Genomic DNA, 20,422 nt, shown 5'->3' with positions numbered 1-20,422 from the left:
ATCTCTATCTAAGTCTATGGATCATGTGAGTGTGTGTGACTCTATGGGTCTGTATATGAGTCTATGTATCTCTATACTAAGTCTATGGATCATGTGAGTGTGTGTGACTCTATGGGTCTGTATATGAGTCTATGTATCTCTATAGTAAGTCTATGGATCATGTGAGTGTGTGTGACTCTATGGGTCTCTATATGAGTCTATGTATCTCTATCTAAGTCTATGGATCATGTGAGTGTGTGTGCCTCCATGGGTCTGTATATGAGTCTATGTATCTCTATCTAAGTCTATGGATCATGTGAGTGTGTGTGCCTCCATGGGTCTCTATATGAGTCTATGTATCTCTATCTAAGTCTATGGATCATGTGAGTGTATGTGACTCTATGGGTCTGTATATGAGTCTATGTATCTCTATAGTAAGTCTATGGATCATGTGAGTGTGTGTGACTCTATGGGTCTGTATATGAGTCTATGTATCTCTATACTAAGTCTATGGATCATGTGAGTGTGTGTGACTCTATGGGTCTGTATATGCGTCTATGTATCTCTATCTAAGTCTATGGATCATGTGAGTGTGTGTGACTCTATGGGTCTGTATATGAGTCTATGTATCTCTATAGTAAGTCTATGGATCATGTGAGTGTGTGTGACTCTATGGGTCTGTATATGAGTCTATGTATCTCTATAGTAAGTCTATGGATCATGTGAGTGTGTGTGACTCTATGGGTCTCTATATGAGTCTATGTATCTCTATCTAAGTCTATGGATCATGTGAGTGTGTGTGCCTCCATGGGTCTCTATATGAGTCTATGTATCTCTATACTAAGTCTATGGATCATGTGAGTGTGTGTTTGACTCTATAGGTCTGTATATGAGTCTATAGATCTCTATCAAAGTCTGTGGATCATGTGAGTGTGTGTGCCTCAATGGGTCTGTATATGAGTCTATGTATCTCTATACAAAGTCTATGGATCATGTGAGTGTGTGTGCCTCCATGGGTCTCTATATGAGTCTATGTATCTCTATACTAAGTCTATGGATCATGTGAGTGTGTGTGACTCTATGGGTCTGTATATGAGTCTATGTATCTCTATCAAAGTCTGTGGATCATGTGAGTGTGTGTGCCTCCATGGGTCTCTATATGAGTCTATGTATCTCTATCTAAGTCTATGGATCATGTGAGTGTGTGTGCCTCCATGGGTCTCTATATGAGTCTATGTATCTCTATACTAAGTCTATGGATCATGTGAGTGTGTGTGCCTCCATGGGTCTCTATATGAGTCTATGTATCTCTATACTAAGTCTATGGATCATGTGAGTGTGTGTGACTCTATGGGTCTGTATATGAGTCTATGTATCTCTATCTAAGTCTATGGATCATGTGAGTGTGTGTGACTCTATGGGTCTCTATATGAGTCTATGTATCTCTATACTAAGTCTATGGATCATGTGAGTGTGTGTGACTCTATGGGTCTGTATATGAGTCTATGTATCTCTATACTAAGTCTATGGATCATGTGAGTGTGTGTGCCTCCATGGGTCTCTATATGAGTCTATGTATCTCTATCTAAGTCTATGGATCATGTGAGTGTGTGTGACTCTATGGGTCTGTATATGAGTCTATGTATCTCTATCTAAGTCTATGGATCATGTGAGTGTGTGTGACTCTATGGGTCTGTATATGAGTCTATGTATCTCTATCAAAGTCTATGGATCATGTGAGTGTGTGTGCCTCCATGGGTCTCTATATGAGTCTATGTATCTCTATCTAAGTCTATGGATCATGTGAGTGTGTGTGACTCTATGGGTCTGTATATGAGTCTATGTATCTCTATCTAAGTCTATGGATCATGTGAGTGTATGAGACTCTATGGGTCTGTATATGCGTCTATGTATCTCTATCTAAGTCTATGGATCATGTGAGTGTGTGTGACTCTATGGGTCTGTATATGAGTCTATGTATCTCTATAGTAAGTCTATGGATCATGTGAGTGTGTGTGACTCTATGGGTCTCTATATGAGTCTATGTATCTCTATCTAAGTCTATGGATCATGTGAGTGTGTGTGCCTCCATGGGTCTCTATATGAGTCTATGTATCTCTATCTAAGTCTATGGATCATGTGAGTGTGTGTGACTCTATGGGTCTCTATATGAGTCTATGTATCTCTATAGTAAGTCTATGGATCATGTGAGTGTGTGTGACTCTATGGGTCTCTATATGAGTCTATGTATCTCTATCTAAGTCTATGGATCATGTGAGTGTGTGTGCCTCCATGGGTCTCTATATGAGTCTATGTATCTCTATCTAAGTCTATGGATCATGTGAGTGTGTGTGCCTCCATGGGTCTGTATATGAGTCTATGTATCTCTATCTAAGTCTATGGATCATGTGAGTGTGTGTGACTCTATGGGTCTGTATATGAGTCTATGTATCTCTATACTAAGTCTATGGATCATGTGAGTGTGTGTGACTCTATGGGTCTGTATATGAGTCTATGTATCTCTATCTAAGTCTATGGATCATGTGAGTGTGTGTGCCTCCATGGGTCTCTATATGAGTCTATGTATCTCTATCTAAGTCTATGGATCATGTGAGTGTATGTGACTCTATGGGTCTGTATATGAGTCTATGTATCTCTATAGTAAGTCTATGGATCATGTGAGTGTGTGTGACTCTATGGGTCTGTATATGAGTCTATGTATCTCTATACTAAGTCTATGGATCATGTGAGTGTGTGTGACTCTATGGGTCTGTATATGCGTCTATGTATCTCTATCTAAGTCTATGGATCATGTGAGTGTGTGTGACTCTATGGGTCTGTATATGAGTCTATGTATCTCTATAGTAAGTCTATGGATCATGTGAGTGTGTGTGACTCTATGGGTCTGTATATGAGTCTATGTATCTCTATAGTAAGTCTATGGATCATGTGAGTGTGTGTGACTCTATGGGTCTCTATATGAGTCTATGTATCTCTATCTAAGTCTATGGATCATGTGAGTGTGTGTGCCTCCATGGGTCTCTATATGAGTCTATGTATCTCTATACTAAGTCTATGGATCATGTGAGTGTGTGTTTGACTCTATAGGTCTCTATATGAGTCTATAGATCTCTATCTAAGTCTATGGATCATGTGAGTGTGTGTGCCTCCATGGGTCTGTATATGAGTCTATGTATCTCTATACAAAGTCTATGGATCATGTGAGTGTGTGTGACTCTATGGGTCTGTATATGAGTCTATGTATCTCTATCAAAGTCTGTGGATCATGTGAGTGTGTGTGCCTCCATGGGTCTCTATATGAGTCTATGTATCTCTATCTAAGTCTATGGATCATGTGAGTGTGTGTGCCTCCATGGGTCTCTATATGAGTCTATGTATCTCTATACTAAGTCTATGGATCATGTGAGTGTATGTGACTCTATGGGTCTCTATATGAGTCTATGTATCTCTATACTAAGTCTATGGATCATGTGAGTGTGTGTGACTCTATGGGTCTGTATATGAGTCTATGTATCTCTATCTAAGTCTATGGATCATGTGAGTGTGTGTGACTCTATGGGTCTCTATATGAGTCTATGTATCTCTATCTAAGTCTATGGATCATGTGAGTGTGTGTGACTCTATGGGTCTGTATATGAGTCTATGTATCTCTATCAAAGTCTATGGATCATGTGAGTGTGTGTGCCTCCATGGGTCTCTATATGAGTCTATGTATCTCTATCTAAGTCTATGGATCATGTGAGTGTGTGTGACTCTATGGGTCTGTATATGAGTCTATGTATCTCTATCTAAGTCTATGGATCATGTGAGTGTATGAGACTCTATGGGTCTGTATATGCGTCTATGTATCTCTATCTAAGTCTATGGATCATGTGAGTGTGTGTGACTCTATGGGTCTGTATATGAGTCTATGTATCTCTATAGTAAGTCTATGGATCATGTGAGTGTGTGTGACTCTATGGGTCTCTATTTGAGTCTATGTATCTCTATCTAAGTCTATGGATCATGTGAGTGTGTGTGCCTCCATGGGTCTCTATATGAGTCTATGTATCTCTATCTAAGTCTATGGATCATGTGAGTGTGTGTGACTCTATGGGTCTCTATATGAGTCTATGTATCTCTATAGTAAGTCTATGGATCATGTGAGTGTGTGTGACTCTATGGGTCTCTATATGAGTCTATGTATCTCTATCTAAGTCTATGGATCATGTGAGTGTGTGTGCCTCCATGGGTCTCTATATGAGTCTATGTATCTCTATCTAAGTCTATGGATCATGTGAGTGTGTGTGCCTCCATGGGTCTGTATATGAGTCTATGTATCTCTATCTAAGTCTATGGATCATGTGAGTGTGTGTGACTCTATGGGTCTGTATATGAGTCTATGTATCTCTATACTAAGTCTATGGATCATGTGAGTGTGTGTGACTCTATGGGTCTGTATATGAGTCTATGTATCTCTATAGTAAGTCTATGGATCATGTGAGTGTGTGTGACTCTATGGGTCTGTATATGAGTCTATGTATCTCTATCTAAGTCTATGGATCATGTGAGTGTGTGTGCCTCCATGGGTCTCTATATGAGTCTATGTATCTCTATCTAAGTCTATGGATCATGTGAGTGTGTGTGACTCTATGGGTCTGTATATGCGTCTATGTATCTCTATCTAAGTCTATGGATCATGTGAGTGTGTGTGACTCTATGGGTCTGTATAGGCGTCTATGTATCTCTATCTAAGTCTATGGATCATGTGAGTGTGTGTGACTCTATGGGTCTGTATATGAGTCTATGTATCTCTATAGTAAGTCTATGGATCATGTGAGTGTGTGTGACTCTATGGGTCTCTATATGAGTCTATGTATCTCTATCTAAGTCTATGGATCATGTGAGTGTGTGTGCCTCCATGGGTCTCTATATGAGTCTATGTATCTCTATCTAAGTCTATGGATCATGTGAGTGTGTGTTTGACTCTATAGGTCTCTATATGAGTCTATGTATCTCTATCTAAGTCTATGGATCATGTGAGTGTGTGTGCCTCCATGGGTCTCTATATGAGTCTATGTATCTCTATCTAAGTCTATGGATCATGTGAGTGTGTGTGACTCTATGGGTCTGTATATGAGTCTATGTATCTCTATATACAACGATAGATCATGTGAGTGTATGCGCCTCTATGGATGTCTGGGTAAGTCTATGGGTCATGTGAGTGTATGTAACTCTATGGGTCTGTATATCAGTTTATATATCTGAATCTAAGTCTATAGATCATGTCAGTTTACGTAACTCTGGAGGTCTGTTTATCAGTCAATGTATCTCTCTCTCTAAGTTTATTGATCATGTGAGTATATGTGACTCTATGGGTCTGTATATCAATATATGGATCTCTATCTAAGTCTGTGGATCATGTGAGTCTATGTGACTATGAATCTGTATGTAACGGTGAGCAGTAGTGTAGCGGTTTAGCGCACAGCGCTACGAATGATCTAAACCGGGCCTGGGCCTCCTCTAGGTTGACTCAGTCTCAAATGAGTACCTCGTGTGTAAACATCGCTACTAGGGAGACAAAGGCGGTCGGGCGTGGTGTTGGCCACCCACCCCCTCCTGTACCGTTTCGGCCTTTATAGGTGCTCGCTAACAGTACTTGCCCCAAAGTCTGTTAAGTTTATACGGGGTCTTTGTCTGTACGTATGTTACGATAGTGGATTTGATTTGAGGATCGGCAAAGCATATCAGCTCATGGAGGGAGAAAATCCAAGGAGTCAATTACAGCACTTAGACTCCAAGCTTATGAATTTAATTGCAGACTCGATGTTTCAAAATCTCTCAAGGCTTAGAAGAAGATGCATTGCACTGGGGTATTTAGCAATGATTGAAGTTGCGTGTTAAATGATGGATTACAATTAGCGATGGTCTCAGACGTTAGAGCAATTGAAACGTGTGTATTGGTGCCCGCTGTTGGCGGTTCATGATTTCACTCAAGAATTTGCTAGTCGATGGGCAATGGTAGTCTAAGGGCAACGTTAGTTGTTGGGCAATGTTAGTCTCTGGGAAATGTTAGTCTATGGGCAATGTTAGTATTTGGGGAATGTTAGTATTTGGACAACGTTAGTCTTTGGGCAATGTTAATCTCTGGGATATGTTAGTCTTTGGGCAATGTTAGTGTTTGGGCAATGTTAGTATTTGGACAATGCTAGTCTATGGGCAATGTTAGTCTTTGGGCAATGTTCGTCTCTGGGATATGTTAGTCTTTGGGCAATGTTAGTCTCTGGGATATGTTAGTCTTTGGGCAATGTTAGTGTTTGGGGAATGTTAGTATTTGGACAATGCTAGTCTATGGGCAATGTTAGTCTTTGGGCAATGTTCGTCTTTGGGTAATGCTAGTCTTTGGCAATGCTAGTCTTTGGGCAATGCTAGTATTTGGGCAATGCTAGTTTTGGGCAATGCTAGTATTTGGGCAATGTTAGTCGTTGGGCAATGCTAGTCTTTGGGCAATGTTAGTCTATGTGCAATATGAGTCTGGGCAATGTCTACGGGCAGTGAAAGTCTATGGCCATGGCGAGTCCATGGGCAACGTTAGTCGCTGGCTATACAAAAGGTGCATCTCCCATATAGACATACTGTAGGGGGCATCTCCCATATAGGGAGACGAAAAGTGCATCTCTCATATAGCCACAAGGGAAGTGTATTTCCCATATAGCCATACGAAAGGTGCATTTCCCATATAGCCATATGGAAGATGGATCTCCCATATAGCCATACAAAAGGTGCATCTCTCATACAGCCATACAAAAGGCACATCTCCAATAAAGCCAAACAAAAGTTGCTTCTCCCATATAGTTACACGAAAGGTGCATTTCCCATTAAACCATGCAAAAGGTGCATTTCCCATATAGCCATACGAAAGGAGCATTTCCCATATAGCCATACAAAAGGTGCATCTGTCTTATAGCCATATGAAAGGTGCATCTCCCATATAGTCATATTGATGCACAGTTTGAAGGTGGCAAGGTGAAATCTCTGTCGGAGATCGGCTGAGCTCTGAGGTCGATTGAATAGGTTTTCTACCGAATATCTTCACCTATAGGATCACTTTAGTGCCTCTAACTCTCTTCCGTAGCCCCAGAAGTGCCTCCTTTTTCCTATTAAACATTTCATTCGCTACAATTGTGTTCGGTAACAAAACAATTAACCCGTAAAAACAAAGTTTTTCACTATAAATCCTTTATATGCGTGGCGGCTAGAGTCCTCTCGTCCTCTGGCTTGAGATGGCTGCCACCTATGGGTCAGATGATTGCCTGCCACCATTAAGCAATTGGTAATTAAATATAAAAAAAAATTCCTAAAAAGTGTAAAGTTATTGAAAATTTTTTTCACGAAAACAAATTGTCACGCACACAACGAGTCTGTGTGCAAAATGTCAGCTCGATTGGATCACGGGAAGTGGGTTAAAAAACGACCGAAAGATTTGCACGGTCGTAAGTGCGCAAGCAAGCAAGTGAACTTAATATAAAGGATTTAAAAATATTTCCGTGTTGGAACATCTTCGACGCTCGTCCTCAGCGTGGTTCCTTCCCTTCGCTCTGCCCCCCCCCCTTTTTAAATGTTCCTATCAGACCAAAACACATTGTTTACGTAACCTTTATCTGGTGCCCATTGCCCCCCACACTTTTGCACCGCCATTTTCGATTGCCCGCGTGTATTTCATTCACGACCGTCACACACACACACACCGCGTTTACTCGTTGTGAACAATACTCCTTCAGGACCCTGCTGTGCTCGTATCATTCTTTTTTGCGGAGGAAGATACTTCCGCTGTTGTCTTGCTTTGTCCCAAAGGTGGTCCTCCCCATGATGGAGGCAAACCTGTCCACCAACACCTCCCCACCATCGTTCACCTCCATCCTCATGGCCACGCCATTCCGGGAGCCTGCGAGCTTCCGGTATTTCGCCTTCATCGCCATCCTCTTCGTCTACCTCGTCACGGTGGTCGGCAACCTCCTGCTGTGCCTTGTCATCTACCGCGAGTCGAATCTGCACAAGCCCATGTACGTGCTCATGGCCCTGCTGTCCGTCACGGACGTAGTCGAGACCACGAACTCCCTGCCAAGGATCATGACCAACCTCATGTCCTACAACAACGTGTCCCTGTCCGAGTGCATAACTCAGATGTTCTTCCTCCACGTGACCATCAGAATGCAGGGCTACGTCCTGGCCCTCATGTCCATCGACCGCTTCATTGCCATCGGGCAGCCGCTACGCTACCACAGCTTCGTATCGAACGCGCGGGTCACCAAGGCATTCCTGGCCATCGTGGCCATCTCGGTCGTGCCGGGCATGGGCTACGTGGGCATGGTGCTGCGTCTGAGCTTCTGCAAACCGCTGGTGACGTTCGCGCCCAACTGCGACTTCATGGTGCTCACCAACCTGGCTTGCGGCGACGTCTACTACAACATCGTGTATGTGTACGCCAACGTGTTCGTGGCCATCGTCTTACCCCTGCTCGTGGTGGCGGTTGCCTACTGCCTCATCCTGTTCGAGTTTCGTAAGAGGAGCCTCCGGCAGAACCAGCGGGCATTCCAGACGTGCATGACCCACCTCGCCATCATCTGCATCTACTTCGGCTCCATATTGTTCACAGTCGGCAGTGGCCTCCAGTTCTTCTCGGGGGTCGTGCGTGAGGTGCGCGTGCCCCTGCAGTCGCTGCAGTACGTCATCCCGCCGGCCCTGAATCCCATCGTCTATGGACTTCGCACGGACGCGATTCGTCGTGGAGTCCTGAAGATGGTGCGTCGGAAGATTTCTATGGGAAAAGCCGAGTTGCCATAATTAGAATCGGAATTGTTTTTTTTGTTTAGACTGGAGGCTGGGCTATGAAGATATTTTTTGCACAGATGCTTCAGTTGGTTCACATATGCTTGAGTCTATTGTCACACCATTCAATCTGATCCGGTTGTTTTCGATCTGGTTATGACTAACTAGCGCGCAACTATCTGGTTGCAATCTGAATCCAGTCCGTGTCCAGTCTTGTTCCAATCTTGCGTCGTAACGGTCAGTTCTGGAATAAACGAGTATCTTCAAATCTTGTTACACCTGATCTGGATATCCAATGAGCACAGCTTTATAATTCTGCAGATAATGCTATCGTTCACAGAAGGTAGATTATTAGGACTCGATGGATTTTTTTTATCTGCCCGTAGATTTTCCCAACATTTAAGTTGCAATGGCCACCCTAGTCTTAATCTCATTCCTCCGTTATAAATAAATATTCTGATTGTGAATCTCGCATCTTTATCTTCCGCAATATTTGCTTTAAAATATTTGAAGACTCTCCAAATTTTCTCCTCTGACGGGGGTACATGTCGTCAGAGGAGAGAAGTTAGTTACGTGCAGGGCGAAGGAAGTTCAGCATGCTGACATACATACACACCTGTACCATCATCCTCATCACTTTTCTAAGTGACAAAGATGCGCATGGTAGCGGTGGTACATCGCTGTGTAGGCTACGCGTGACAGATCTAGTTGGTAGTTTTTTTACCGACTGCTGCCAAACCTGGGCACTCAGATCGATGTGGAGAGATGTTATTTTTCTCGCCTGGTATGCAGGAGGTCGGGGGTTCTATCCCGACCCTGAAGCCTGTCGTACGTTTGGAGTTTGACGTGTCTCTAAATCTCCCCGTGGTCGCGTGGATTTTTTCTCCGGATCCTCCGGTTTTCCCCCTCCACATTTGTAAACATGCGTTCAGAGTATTTAGATTATTTGGTTACACATGATAAGCCAATTTCTGTTTAGCTTTCATTTGTGGGTAGATCGCTTCTGACAGAGAAGTGAATTGCTCAGTGCACCTTACCTGGTACAATAAAAATGTAAACGTCGTAGTTTTTTGCGATTTTTTTTTGTTATTTTCTTTGAACCTATCTACGTGACTTTACCGAAAGACCCAAAGAATATGAATTCCTGCAGTCACGAAAGCTTCAAGTCAAAAATTGTTTAGTTTAATTTGTATACTTGTTAAAGTGATTTGCTCACCTTTACTATACTTTGCACTCCTATCATATTTTTTTTTATTGTTTGTTATTGCCACGTTCTGACCCCGTGCCCTCGACTTGACATCTATGAAAAAGAGTTTCATAGCCCACGTGATTCCTCCACCGGTTCTCACTAAATATTCCGATTCTGACGAGTGTGAAGTTTGCCGATGGCAGAACCGTTTGAAGATCAGACACTAACCGTCGTGACATGATTTGTTTTAAATCATATGGCTACCATTGGAACCTCATTTGCCAGTAAAAAATATGATAATTGGTTTTTTACCCTTCTATCTGGCAACAACACTGACACCTTTTTTTTTTACAAGGAGTCATGTTTGCATAGACCACAATACCTGCAGCTATAATGCAAAAAAAAGCATAACTATGATAATGCATATATTATCAGAGTTATGTTTTTTTGTTTGCACATAACTCTGATAATGCATATATTATCAGAGTTATGTTTTTTTGTTTGCATGATGGCTGCAGGTATTGTGGTCTATGCAAACATGACTCCTTGTAAAAAAAGGTGTCAGTTTTGTTGCCAGACAGAAGGGTAAAAAACCAATTATCATCATATGGCTACTTAAGCATTAATCTGTGCCGGGATATTCGTAGCTGGCTGCTGACTCGCTTCCTCCTCTCCACCACCAACCCCAACAATCGCTTCCCATTGGTGTTGCCAAACGAGATTAACTGGGTGACCGGCTGCACCGGTGTCACCGTGGCGAGGAAATGTTCTAACCCTTGCCTGGTTACGCAGGAGGTGAAGGGTTATTTCCCGGAGCCTGACGATGCTGGTCGCGTGTTATGTTCTACGGGTTCTAGATTTGAAGCTTTCGTGACTGCAAGGATTCATATTCTTAAGTTTTTCGGTAAAGTCACGTGACTTTACCGAAAAAACCTCAGAATATGTTCTACGGGGTTTCTCTGCTTTTGCCCTTCGTCTCCACATTTGAGAATCAATGCGTGAAATTTCGATTTAAAGCTTTCGTGACTGCAGGGATTCATCTTCTTGGTTCTTTCGGTAAAGTCACGTAGAAGGGAAATAATAAAATAATAAAAATAAAACATAATAAAATATTATTTTAAATTTCGATGTAAAGCTTTCGTGACTGCAGGGATTCATCTTCTTGGTTATTTCGGTAAAGTCACGTAGAAGGGAAATAATAAAATAATAAAACTAAAACATAAATTCCTTTGTCAAGGCGCTCTTCTCCCAACAACCCAGCTTAAATATACGCTCCAAGCTTGGTGGTGTTTCATTCTTCACCTGAGGACGGCTGCTTGCGTTGTGGCCGAAACGTCGTGCGAATTATTTTATTACGTTATATTTTTATTATTTTAGTATTTTCCTTCTAAGTGACTTTACCGAAAGAACCAAGAAGACTACTCAAGATCATCGCCATCGTCGCTGTCGTCTCGTCGCCATCATCGCTGTCGTCTTCACTCGATATTGCGCTGCTAGATCGTTGTTGGCTGTCTCGGTTCAGCGGCATCAGTGTTAGACGGTTAGTGTTGTGTGTAGGCTAGCAACGGTAATAGTGTGCACCCACGTAGAGTTGTGTATAGGCGAGCGACTGTAGAGTTTGTACCCACGTAAGGTGTGTATTATACCGCTGGTGCTCGTTAATTAAAGAAGTGCCTCCAAGTTTTATCGTCTCCGAGTTAGTCACTACAATGGTAAAAAAACCGGATAATACAAATGTATGTGTAATAAAGGTCGTGGAAGCGACTTCTGGAATCCGGTCTTTATTTGTCTTTCGTTCACAACACTCCCATCTTACTCCTTCACGCTGCCGACAGACAGCGTGAGAGGGAGAGAGAGAGAGAGACGCGAGGCCACGTGGCAGCCTGGACCCCGCTCCAGCGTGGCCTCACCCTCCGTTCGTTCCAGATCTGACCACGTGTTGTTCGTCTCCACCCCTTTTAATACCCGGGTCACGTGGTACCTTTCCACCAATCCTGGTTAGCCTCTATGGAATCTTCTAGACTCCATCGTACGCTCCCAGGACCACGCCCCTAACTCGTCCCCCCATTGGCTGTGGCTAAAGCCAGCAGAACCAATCATCTACTCACAGCTGTCACCTTCCCGTTACGTCAGGACCACGCCCCTAACTCGTCCCCCCATTGGCTGTGGACCAAGACCGGCAGAGCCAATCATTGTAACGAGGTGTAATCCAACAGCAACCCAGATATGTCCTCTCATTACGTATGTAATTGCTTCAAAAAGTCAGAGTCTCTACTTGTTCACCATCATTGTCAACACATGCCAGTAATCTTCTCCAGGTAGTCTCCAGAGCCCGGAGGAATATTTCTTGTGGTATTGTTGCAAATTCTCAGAAGTGTTAACGTTTTTTTAAAGCATTCTTTATATGAAACCGATGGGACGGTGTGTGTGTGTGTTATCATGAGAATGAGTCGGTAGCTATATTCAAGCCTGCCTTGGAAAACCCCATCTCTTTAAATGGTGCATTCCCGTTAAAGCTTAGAAGGCTTTCGCGACCAATATTATTAATAATAAAGTTTTTTTGGTCTTTGATTTGAAGCTTTCGTGACTGCAGGAATCCATACTCTTTGGTTCTTTCGGTAAAGTCACGTGGGTAGAAAATAAAACGAAACGTCGTGATTTATTTTGTTTTATTTCTACCTACGTGACTTTACCGAAAGAACCAAAGAGTAAGGTTTTTTGGGTTAGATCGCGTAAGTATAAATGTGTCGTAACCCTCCACCACCCGACACAGCCAGTAAGGTTTGTCACGTAAACAATGTGCCAATTGGTTACTAGTATATTGTATAGTAGTGCAGCGTTATTGTTGTTGTCATTGTCGTTATAGGTTCTTTGTTCATTACCAATATCCGTCATTCGCCACTATGCGACATCACCACGGCGCATGTGCCAGGCCAGGTGCACTTTGAGGCCACGTGAAATGTCGAAGGCTCGCTGACTGGAGGAGGTTTCGGGAAGAGACCCAGCAGGTGCCATGTGTTGGTTGATTGAGATGACCGGTAGATGCACCACCTGTGCCCCCTACTGTGCCAGGCTAGGTGCACCAGGAGGTCACGGGGCAGACCCAGCAGGTGCCACGGGGTCGACTGAGATGAGTGGCCGATGCACCACCTGTGCCCCCCTACTGTGCCAGGCTAGGTGCACCAGGAGTTCACGGGGCAGACCCAGGTGCCACGGGTCGACTGACTGAGACGACTGGCCGATGCACCACTTGTGCCCCCTACTGTGCCAACTTGCTGTGCTTTAGCTACCCGGCGCTCCGCCCGTTGTTGTGAGCGTCGCTCCTCCGCCCTCCGTTGTTGCTGGAGGGCGACTGCCTCCAACTGCCCAGTAGCGTCCTTCACGAGCCTCCTCGCTCATTCGACACGCACACACAGAGCGCTCGCCACAAAAGAACAACCACGATACCTCGACCGCTGAGCTTTAAATCATCATCACGTGACACTCCAGGGGTTATCCTCGCAGCAGCATCAGCAGCACCAGGGGCTTTTAGCTGCTCGCTGTCGAACAAAAACGGTGGTGGTCAGAGTATCATCATCATCATCACGACTATCATCATCACCATCATCACCATCATCACCATCATCACGACTATCATCACCACCATCATCATCATCATCACGACTATCATCATCACCATCATCACCATCATCACCATCATCACGACTATCATCATCATCACCACCATCATCACCACAACCATCATCACCACCATCATCATCACCACTATCATCATCATCATCATTATTATCACCACTATCATCATCATCATCACTATCATCATCACCACCATCATCATCATCATCACGACTATCATCATCACCATCATCACCATCATCACCATCATCACGACTATCATCATCATCACCACCATCATCATCACCACCATCATCACCATCATCACGACTATCATCATCATCACCACCATCATCACCACAACCATCATCACCATCATCACGACTATCATCATCATCACCACCATCATCATCACCACTATCATCATCACCACCATCATCACCATCATCTTCACCACTATCACCATCATCATCACCACCATCATCATCACCACTATCATCCTCAACACTATCATCACCATCATCACCATCATCATCACCACCATCATCATAATCACCACTATCATCATCACCATCATCACCATCATCATCGCCGCGTGGCGCATTCGGATGCGCTTCTGGGGCCGTCTGGAACGCTCTTCAACTTTCAATATTAGGAAGTCACGGGGAGCTATGATGCCACTTTTAAATCATCATCATCATCATCGTCATGTAGATTGACAAACTCATTGCTTCGGAACTGCTTTGTGTGTTTAGTTTGTTGACCTTTTCCGGTTGGCTACGTACGGTGCGAAAGAAGTTCCACGTACAGCCATGCAGGGTGAGGGACACGTATGACGTAGCCCGTGTCCCTGGGTGGTCACGTGGGGCGAGAGGAGAGGCAGCTGGGGAGAGGGTGGAGGATGGAAGGGGAGTGGGGGGGGGGGATGGGTGGGGGGAGAGGGTGGGGAGGAGACGGTTGGGGGGGGGAGAGGGTGGGTGGAGAGGGTGGGGGGGAAGGAGAGGGTGGGAGGGAGGAGAGAGTGGGGGGGGTGGAGGAATGGGTGGGGGGAGAGAGAGGGTGGGGAGAAGGAGACGGTTGGGGGGGGAGAGGGTGGGTGGAGAGGGTGGGGGGGAAGGAGAGGGTGGGAGGGAGGAGAGAGTGGGGGGGGGGTGGAGGAAAGGGTGGGGGGGGGAAGGATAGGGTGGGGGGAGAGGGTGGGGGTGAAAGGAGAGGGTGGGGGGAACGATAGCGTGGGGGGGGGGGAAGGAAAGGGGGGAGAGAGAGGGTGGGGGGAGGAAGGAGAGGGTGGGGGAAAGGATAGGGTGGGGGGAGAGGGTGGGGGTGAAAGGATAGGGTGGGGGGGAAGGAGAGGGTGGGGGAAGGATAGGGTGGGAAAAAAAGGAGAGGGTGGGAGGAGAGGGTGGGGGGGAAAGGAGAGGGTGGGGTGGAGAGGGTGGGGGGGGGCAAAGGAGAGGGTGGGGGGGGCAGAGGGTGGGGGGGGGGGCAGAGGGTGGGGGGAAGGAATCTGTGGGGGGGGCGAAGGAGAGGGTGGGGGAGGGAGAGGGTGGGGGGAGGGTGGGGGGAGGGAGAGTGTGGGGGGAAGGAGAGGGTGGGGGGAAGGTGAGGGTGGGGGGGAGGGAATGGATGGGGATGAAGGCGAGGGTGGGGGGAGAGGGTGGGGGGAGAGGGTGGGGGGGAGGGAGTGGGTGGGGGGATGCGTTGATAAAAGCGGGGACAGCGCAAACGGCACTCACGGTGAGTCGCTCCTCCCACATGGAGCGCCTGCTGCTGATGCTGCTGCTGTTACTGCTGCTGCTGCTGTTGCTGCTGCTGCTGATGCTGTAGCTGTTACTACTGATGCTGATGCCGCTGCTGTTACTGCTGCTGCTGATGCTGCTGTAGTTGTTACTGCTGCTGCTGATGCCGCTGCTGTTACTGCTGCTGCTGATGCTGCTGTAGCTGCTGCTGCTGCTGTTACTACTGCTGTCACTACTACTGCTGCTGTTACTACTGCTGCTACTTCTGCTGCTGCTACTACAACTGCTGTTGTTGCTACCATAACTACTGCTGTTGCTACTGCTGCTGCTACTACAACTGCTGTTGTTGCTACTATAGCTGCTATTGTTGCTGCTGCTACTGCAACTGCTGCTGTTGCTTCTATAGCTGCTGTTGTTGCTGCTGCTACTGCAACTGCTGCTGTTGCTTCTATAGCTGCTATTGTTGCTACTATAACTGCTGCTGTTGCTAGTGTTGCTGTTGTTGCTACTACTGCTGCTGCAGCTACTGCAGCTACTGCTGCTGTTGCTACCACTGCTGCTGTTGCTATTGCTGTTGCTACTATTGCTGCTGCGACTACCGTTGCCACTGCTGCAGCTGTTGCTACTTCTACTGCTGCTGTTGCGACTACGACTGCTGCCACTGCTGCAGCTGTTGTGGCTGCTGTTAGCTGTTAGGGTTTGGCGAGCGAGGAGTCATTGGGTGAGTGCGTGTATTTGTGAACGCACTCGTCACTCTTTGTATTTTTTTGCTTTTATTATTTTCAAAGATAACTTATTATTTTATTTTTATTATTTAAGTTTCGATGTTTTAAAAATAGATATTTTGTTTGTTTTCTATCTCCGTGACTTTATCGAAAGAACCAAGAATATAGGGTATAAACTAAAATAAATCACGACGTTTCGGGCGCAACACCCAAGCAAGCGTCCGTCATCAGGTCCGTGATTCATTTTATTTTATACCCACGTGACTTTACCGAAAGAACCAACGAGTATGAATGCCTGCGTTGACGAAAGTTTTAGTTCTACAAGAAGTGGGCGTTTACCTGGATTTGAAGCTTTCGTGGCTGCAAGGATTCATATTCTAAGGTTTTTTCGGTGAAGTCACGTAGGTAAAAAATTTAAATTAAAATTAATAAAAGTAAAATAAAAAAATAAAAATCACGACGTTTCGGAGGCAACGCAAGCTTCCATATTCAGGTGGAACCGTCACAGCACGATAGCTGTATCAAGTAAGATACGTCACAGCACGATGGGTGTATCAAGTAAGATACAGCTATCGTGCTGTGACGGTTCCACCTGAAAACGGAAGCTTGTGTTGCCTCCGAAACGTCGTGATTTTTTACTTTTATTTATTTTACTTTTATTAATTTTAATTTGTTACCTACGTGACTTTACCGAACAAAACCTAAGAATATAGGCGTTTACCCTTCCTGTTTGACCGAAGAACAACGCCAAAAGGCGGACAGGACAAGAACACCATCATCATCAGGGCACTTAGAGCTGTGGACGAGCGGCTACAAAGTGGGATCACCTTTTTGTGCCACTATCAAAAGATGAGAATAAGGGTTTGACCCTTCGGGTTGCGTCAAGATGTTCAAACGCCAAACGGAAACCTTTTTTGCTAGTGATCGAGTCGTGCGTTGAACACGCAAACAAAAACACGCGCTCTGATAACACTGGTCAACACACTTATTCTGGCATAAGGTATTCCAACGGTTTTAAGGTAATTTTGTGGTGCTGATTCCAAATCTGGCACCAGTTTTTGTCTATCACATCAGATTTTTGAGATATCAAATATTGCATTTTCAATCAAAACTGCAGAAGAAAAATATTAAATAAATGTGGATATCTACATAAAATGATATTATAAACACACTATCCTAAAAATACAGCACCATATTTTAACACTGAAGCAGTCACCGACTCGCAACAACTTGCAATCATAAGTGACAGAGTTAATTTCGGGTAAAATCAAAGAAAATGGGGTATGCCGATAGCATAAAAATGAGATGTGATGGAGCAAATCTGAGATCGGATTTGGAATCAGCACCCTGGAATTAGTCTAAAACAGCTGAAAAAGTCCAGGCCAGAAAAACATGTTTTTTTTTTTTTGACCATTGTCATTCACGATGCAACTCGATGTTTGTTCCTGGGTAGGGAGTGTTATTTTCTGATTGCTTGTGCCTCAAAAGTAGAGGAAGTGAGTGTTATTATTCCACCACGCAAACTTTTCTTTTGTGAGCGGGACTTTGCGTGAAGGAATGACACAAATACACACCACGTTTTCTCATTGGCAATAGCTATATTTTCTTGGTTCTTTCGGTAAAGTCACGTAGAAGGGAAATAATAAAATGATAAAAATAAAACATAATAAAATACAATTCTCACGACGTTTCGGCCACAACGCAAGCAGCCGTCCTCAGGTGAAAACCAGGTCTGTCGGGGAGACAGTGTTGTGGCCGAAACGTCGTGAGAATTATTTTAGTATGTTTATTTTATTTTATTATTTCCCTTCTACGTGACTTTACCGAAAGAACCAAGAAGATGAATCCCTGCAGTCACGAAAGCTTTAAATCGAAATTTAATAGCTACATTTGTAAATGTCACTCTCCTGCTCACAAGAGCAAAGTTCGTGGGAGAATAATAATAGCCACTTTTTGTACTTTTGAGGCATAAGCAATTAGGAAATAACACTTACTACCCAAGAACAAAACAAACTAATATTTCCTATTTAAAGCTTTCGTGACTGCAGGGATTCATCTTCCTGGTTCTTTCGGTAAAGTCACGTATAAGGGAAGTAATAAAATAATAAAAATAAAACATAATAAAATCAAATAATTCTCACGACGTTTCGGCTACAACGCAAGCAGCCGTCTTCAGGTGAAGAATGAGACACTGCCATGCTAGGAGCTTATATATAAGCTGGGTTGGAGGTGGAAGAAGAAGAGAGCCTTAACAAAAGAATGTGCATATCAAGAGGAATTTAGCATATTTATGGGAAATGCGTTGGAGGTGGGCGGGGGGGTTTCAAAGTCATATTATGCCCATGCATTATGCAGGATCAGCAGCACCAAGGGGGGGTGCAGGGAGTAGCATTAACAAAGGAAAGGAATGTTAATAGTATGTAGCTGCAGTTACTAAACAACCACGTAGAAAACTAAAGTATAAACTACGCATTTCCCATGAATATGCTAAATTCCTCTTGATATGCACATTCTTTTGTTAAGGCTCTCTTCTTCTTCCACCTCCAACTCAGCTTATATATAAGCTCCTAGCTTGGCAGTGTCTCATTCTTCACCTGAAGACGGCTGCTTGCGTTGTAGCCGAAACGTCGTGAGAATTATTTTATTTTATTATGTTTTATTTTTATTATTTTATTACTTCCCTTCTACGTGACTTTTGGGTTAGATTACGATCTAAACCAAAAAACGTTTATAATGAATCATCACGCTCACTGATGTACAAAGACAAAGATCCCCCATGTAGCCTTAACATACAGTAGGGGCAAGTGCTGTTAGCGAGCACCGGCACTGTGGCAACACGAGGGGGTGGGTGGCCAGCACCACGCCCGGCCGCCTTTGTCTCTCCCCGCGTGGCGATGTTCACAACACACCGCACCAGGCACACATTTGAGGCTGAGTCTACCTAGGCGAGGCCCGGAGAGAAACGCGTTTTTGTGAGCGTACGGCGTTTACACGCTGGACTTGCCTGATAGTTGGTCAACGCGTCTCGAATGTCCATGGGTTTTCAAATTAACACGGGGGCATCTTGTGTCTGTTTGTGCGTGTGTGTGGCAGTGTGGCGGTGAGCGCCACACTGCGCTACGAACCCGGCGACCCGGGTTCGATTCCCGCTCACGGCCAACACCACCAGTGACGATTATCTGCACCGGTCCTGGGCCTCCCCTAGGTCGACTCTGCCTCAAATGAGTACCTGGCGTGATGTATGAGCATTGCCACTAGGGAGACAAAGGCGGCCGGGCGTGGTGCTGGCCACCCACCCCCTCGTGTGCCGTGCTGGAGGACCCGGAGAAAAATCAACGCAGTGACCACCACAGAGAGAGAGAAAGAGAGACACGCAGACTCCAAATATACAGCAGCAGGCGTCAGGGTCGGGATCGAACCCACAACCTCCTGTATAGCAGGCGAGGTAGTTAACATCTCACCACGGGGAGAGAGAGAGACACGCAAACTCCAACTATACAGCAGCAGGCGTCAGGGTCGGGATCGAACCCACGACCTCCTGTATAGCGGGCGAGGGTAGTTAACATCTCACCACGGGGAGAGAGAGACGCAAACTACAAATATACAACAGGCGTCAGGGTTGAGATTGAACCCACGACCTCCTGCATAACAGGCGAGGTAGTTAACATCTCACCACGGGGAGAGAGAGAGACACGCAGACTCCAAATATACAGCAGCAGGCGTTAGGGTCGGGATTGAACCCACGACCTCCTGTCGACCAGTCGAGGTGGTTAACATCTCACCACGGGGAGAGAGAGAGACGCAAACTCCAAATTTACAGCAGCAGGCGTCAGGGTCTGGATCGAACCCACGACCTCCTGCACACCAGGCGAGGTAGTCAACATCTCCTAGCCACCGTGATGATGATGATGAGAGAGAGACACGCAGACTCCAAATATACAGCAGCAGGCGTCAGGGTCGGGATCGAACCCACGACCTCCTGCACACCAGGCGAGGTGGTTAACATCTCCTAGCCATCTTCTTGGTTCTTTCGGTAAAGTCACGTAGAAGGTGAAGAATTCTTCACCTGAGGACGGCTGCTTGCGTTGTGGCCGAAACGTCGTGAGAATTATTTTATCATGTTTTATTATTTTATTTCTTCCCTTCTACGTGACTTTACCGAAAGAACCAAGAAGATGAATCCCTGCAGTCACGAAAGCTTTAAATCGAAATCTCCTAGCCACGAGTGTCATTTACAACAACGTTTCACGAACGTAGGATCAACGTTGACCCAACGCTGTATACTAATAATAAACCTATATTATAATAATACTAATAACAACCCTATATTATACAATACTAATAAC

The 20,422-nt window shown here is 44.9% G+C and overlaps 1 protein-coding gene across 1 annotated transcript; it reads left to right on the top strand.

Moving 5' to 3' along the window:
* Positions 1-7,597: 7,597 nt before the first annotated feature.
* LOC144737231 (olfactory receptor 1500-like) lies at positions 7,598-8,823 on the top strand. Its single transcript, XM_078619952.1, is given in 2 exon segments — positions 7,598-7,838; positions 7,841-8,823. Coding segments are annotated over 2 exon segments (1,224 nt in total).
* The last annotated feature ends 11,599 nt before the right edge of the window (positions 8,824-20,422 follow it).

Source organism: Lampetra planeri, chromosome 66, assembly GCF_965212315.1.
Source record: "Lampetra planeri chromosome 66, kcLamPlan1.2.h2, whole genome shotgun sequence".
Lineage (NCBI taxonomy): Eukaryota > Metazoa > Chordata > Hyperoartia > Petromyzontiformes > Petromyzontidae > Lampetra > Lampetra planeri.
Note: the sequence above shows the minus strand (reverse complement) of the source record. Positions and strands in the feature narration are given on the sequence as shown.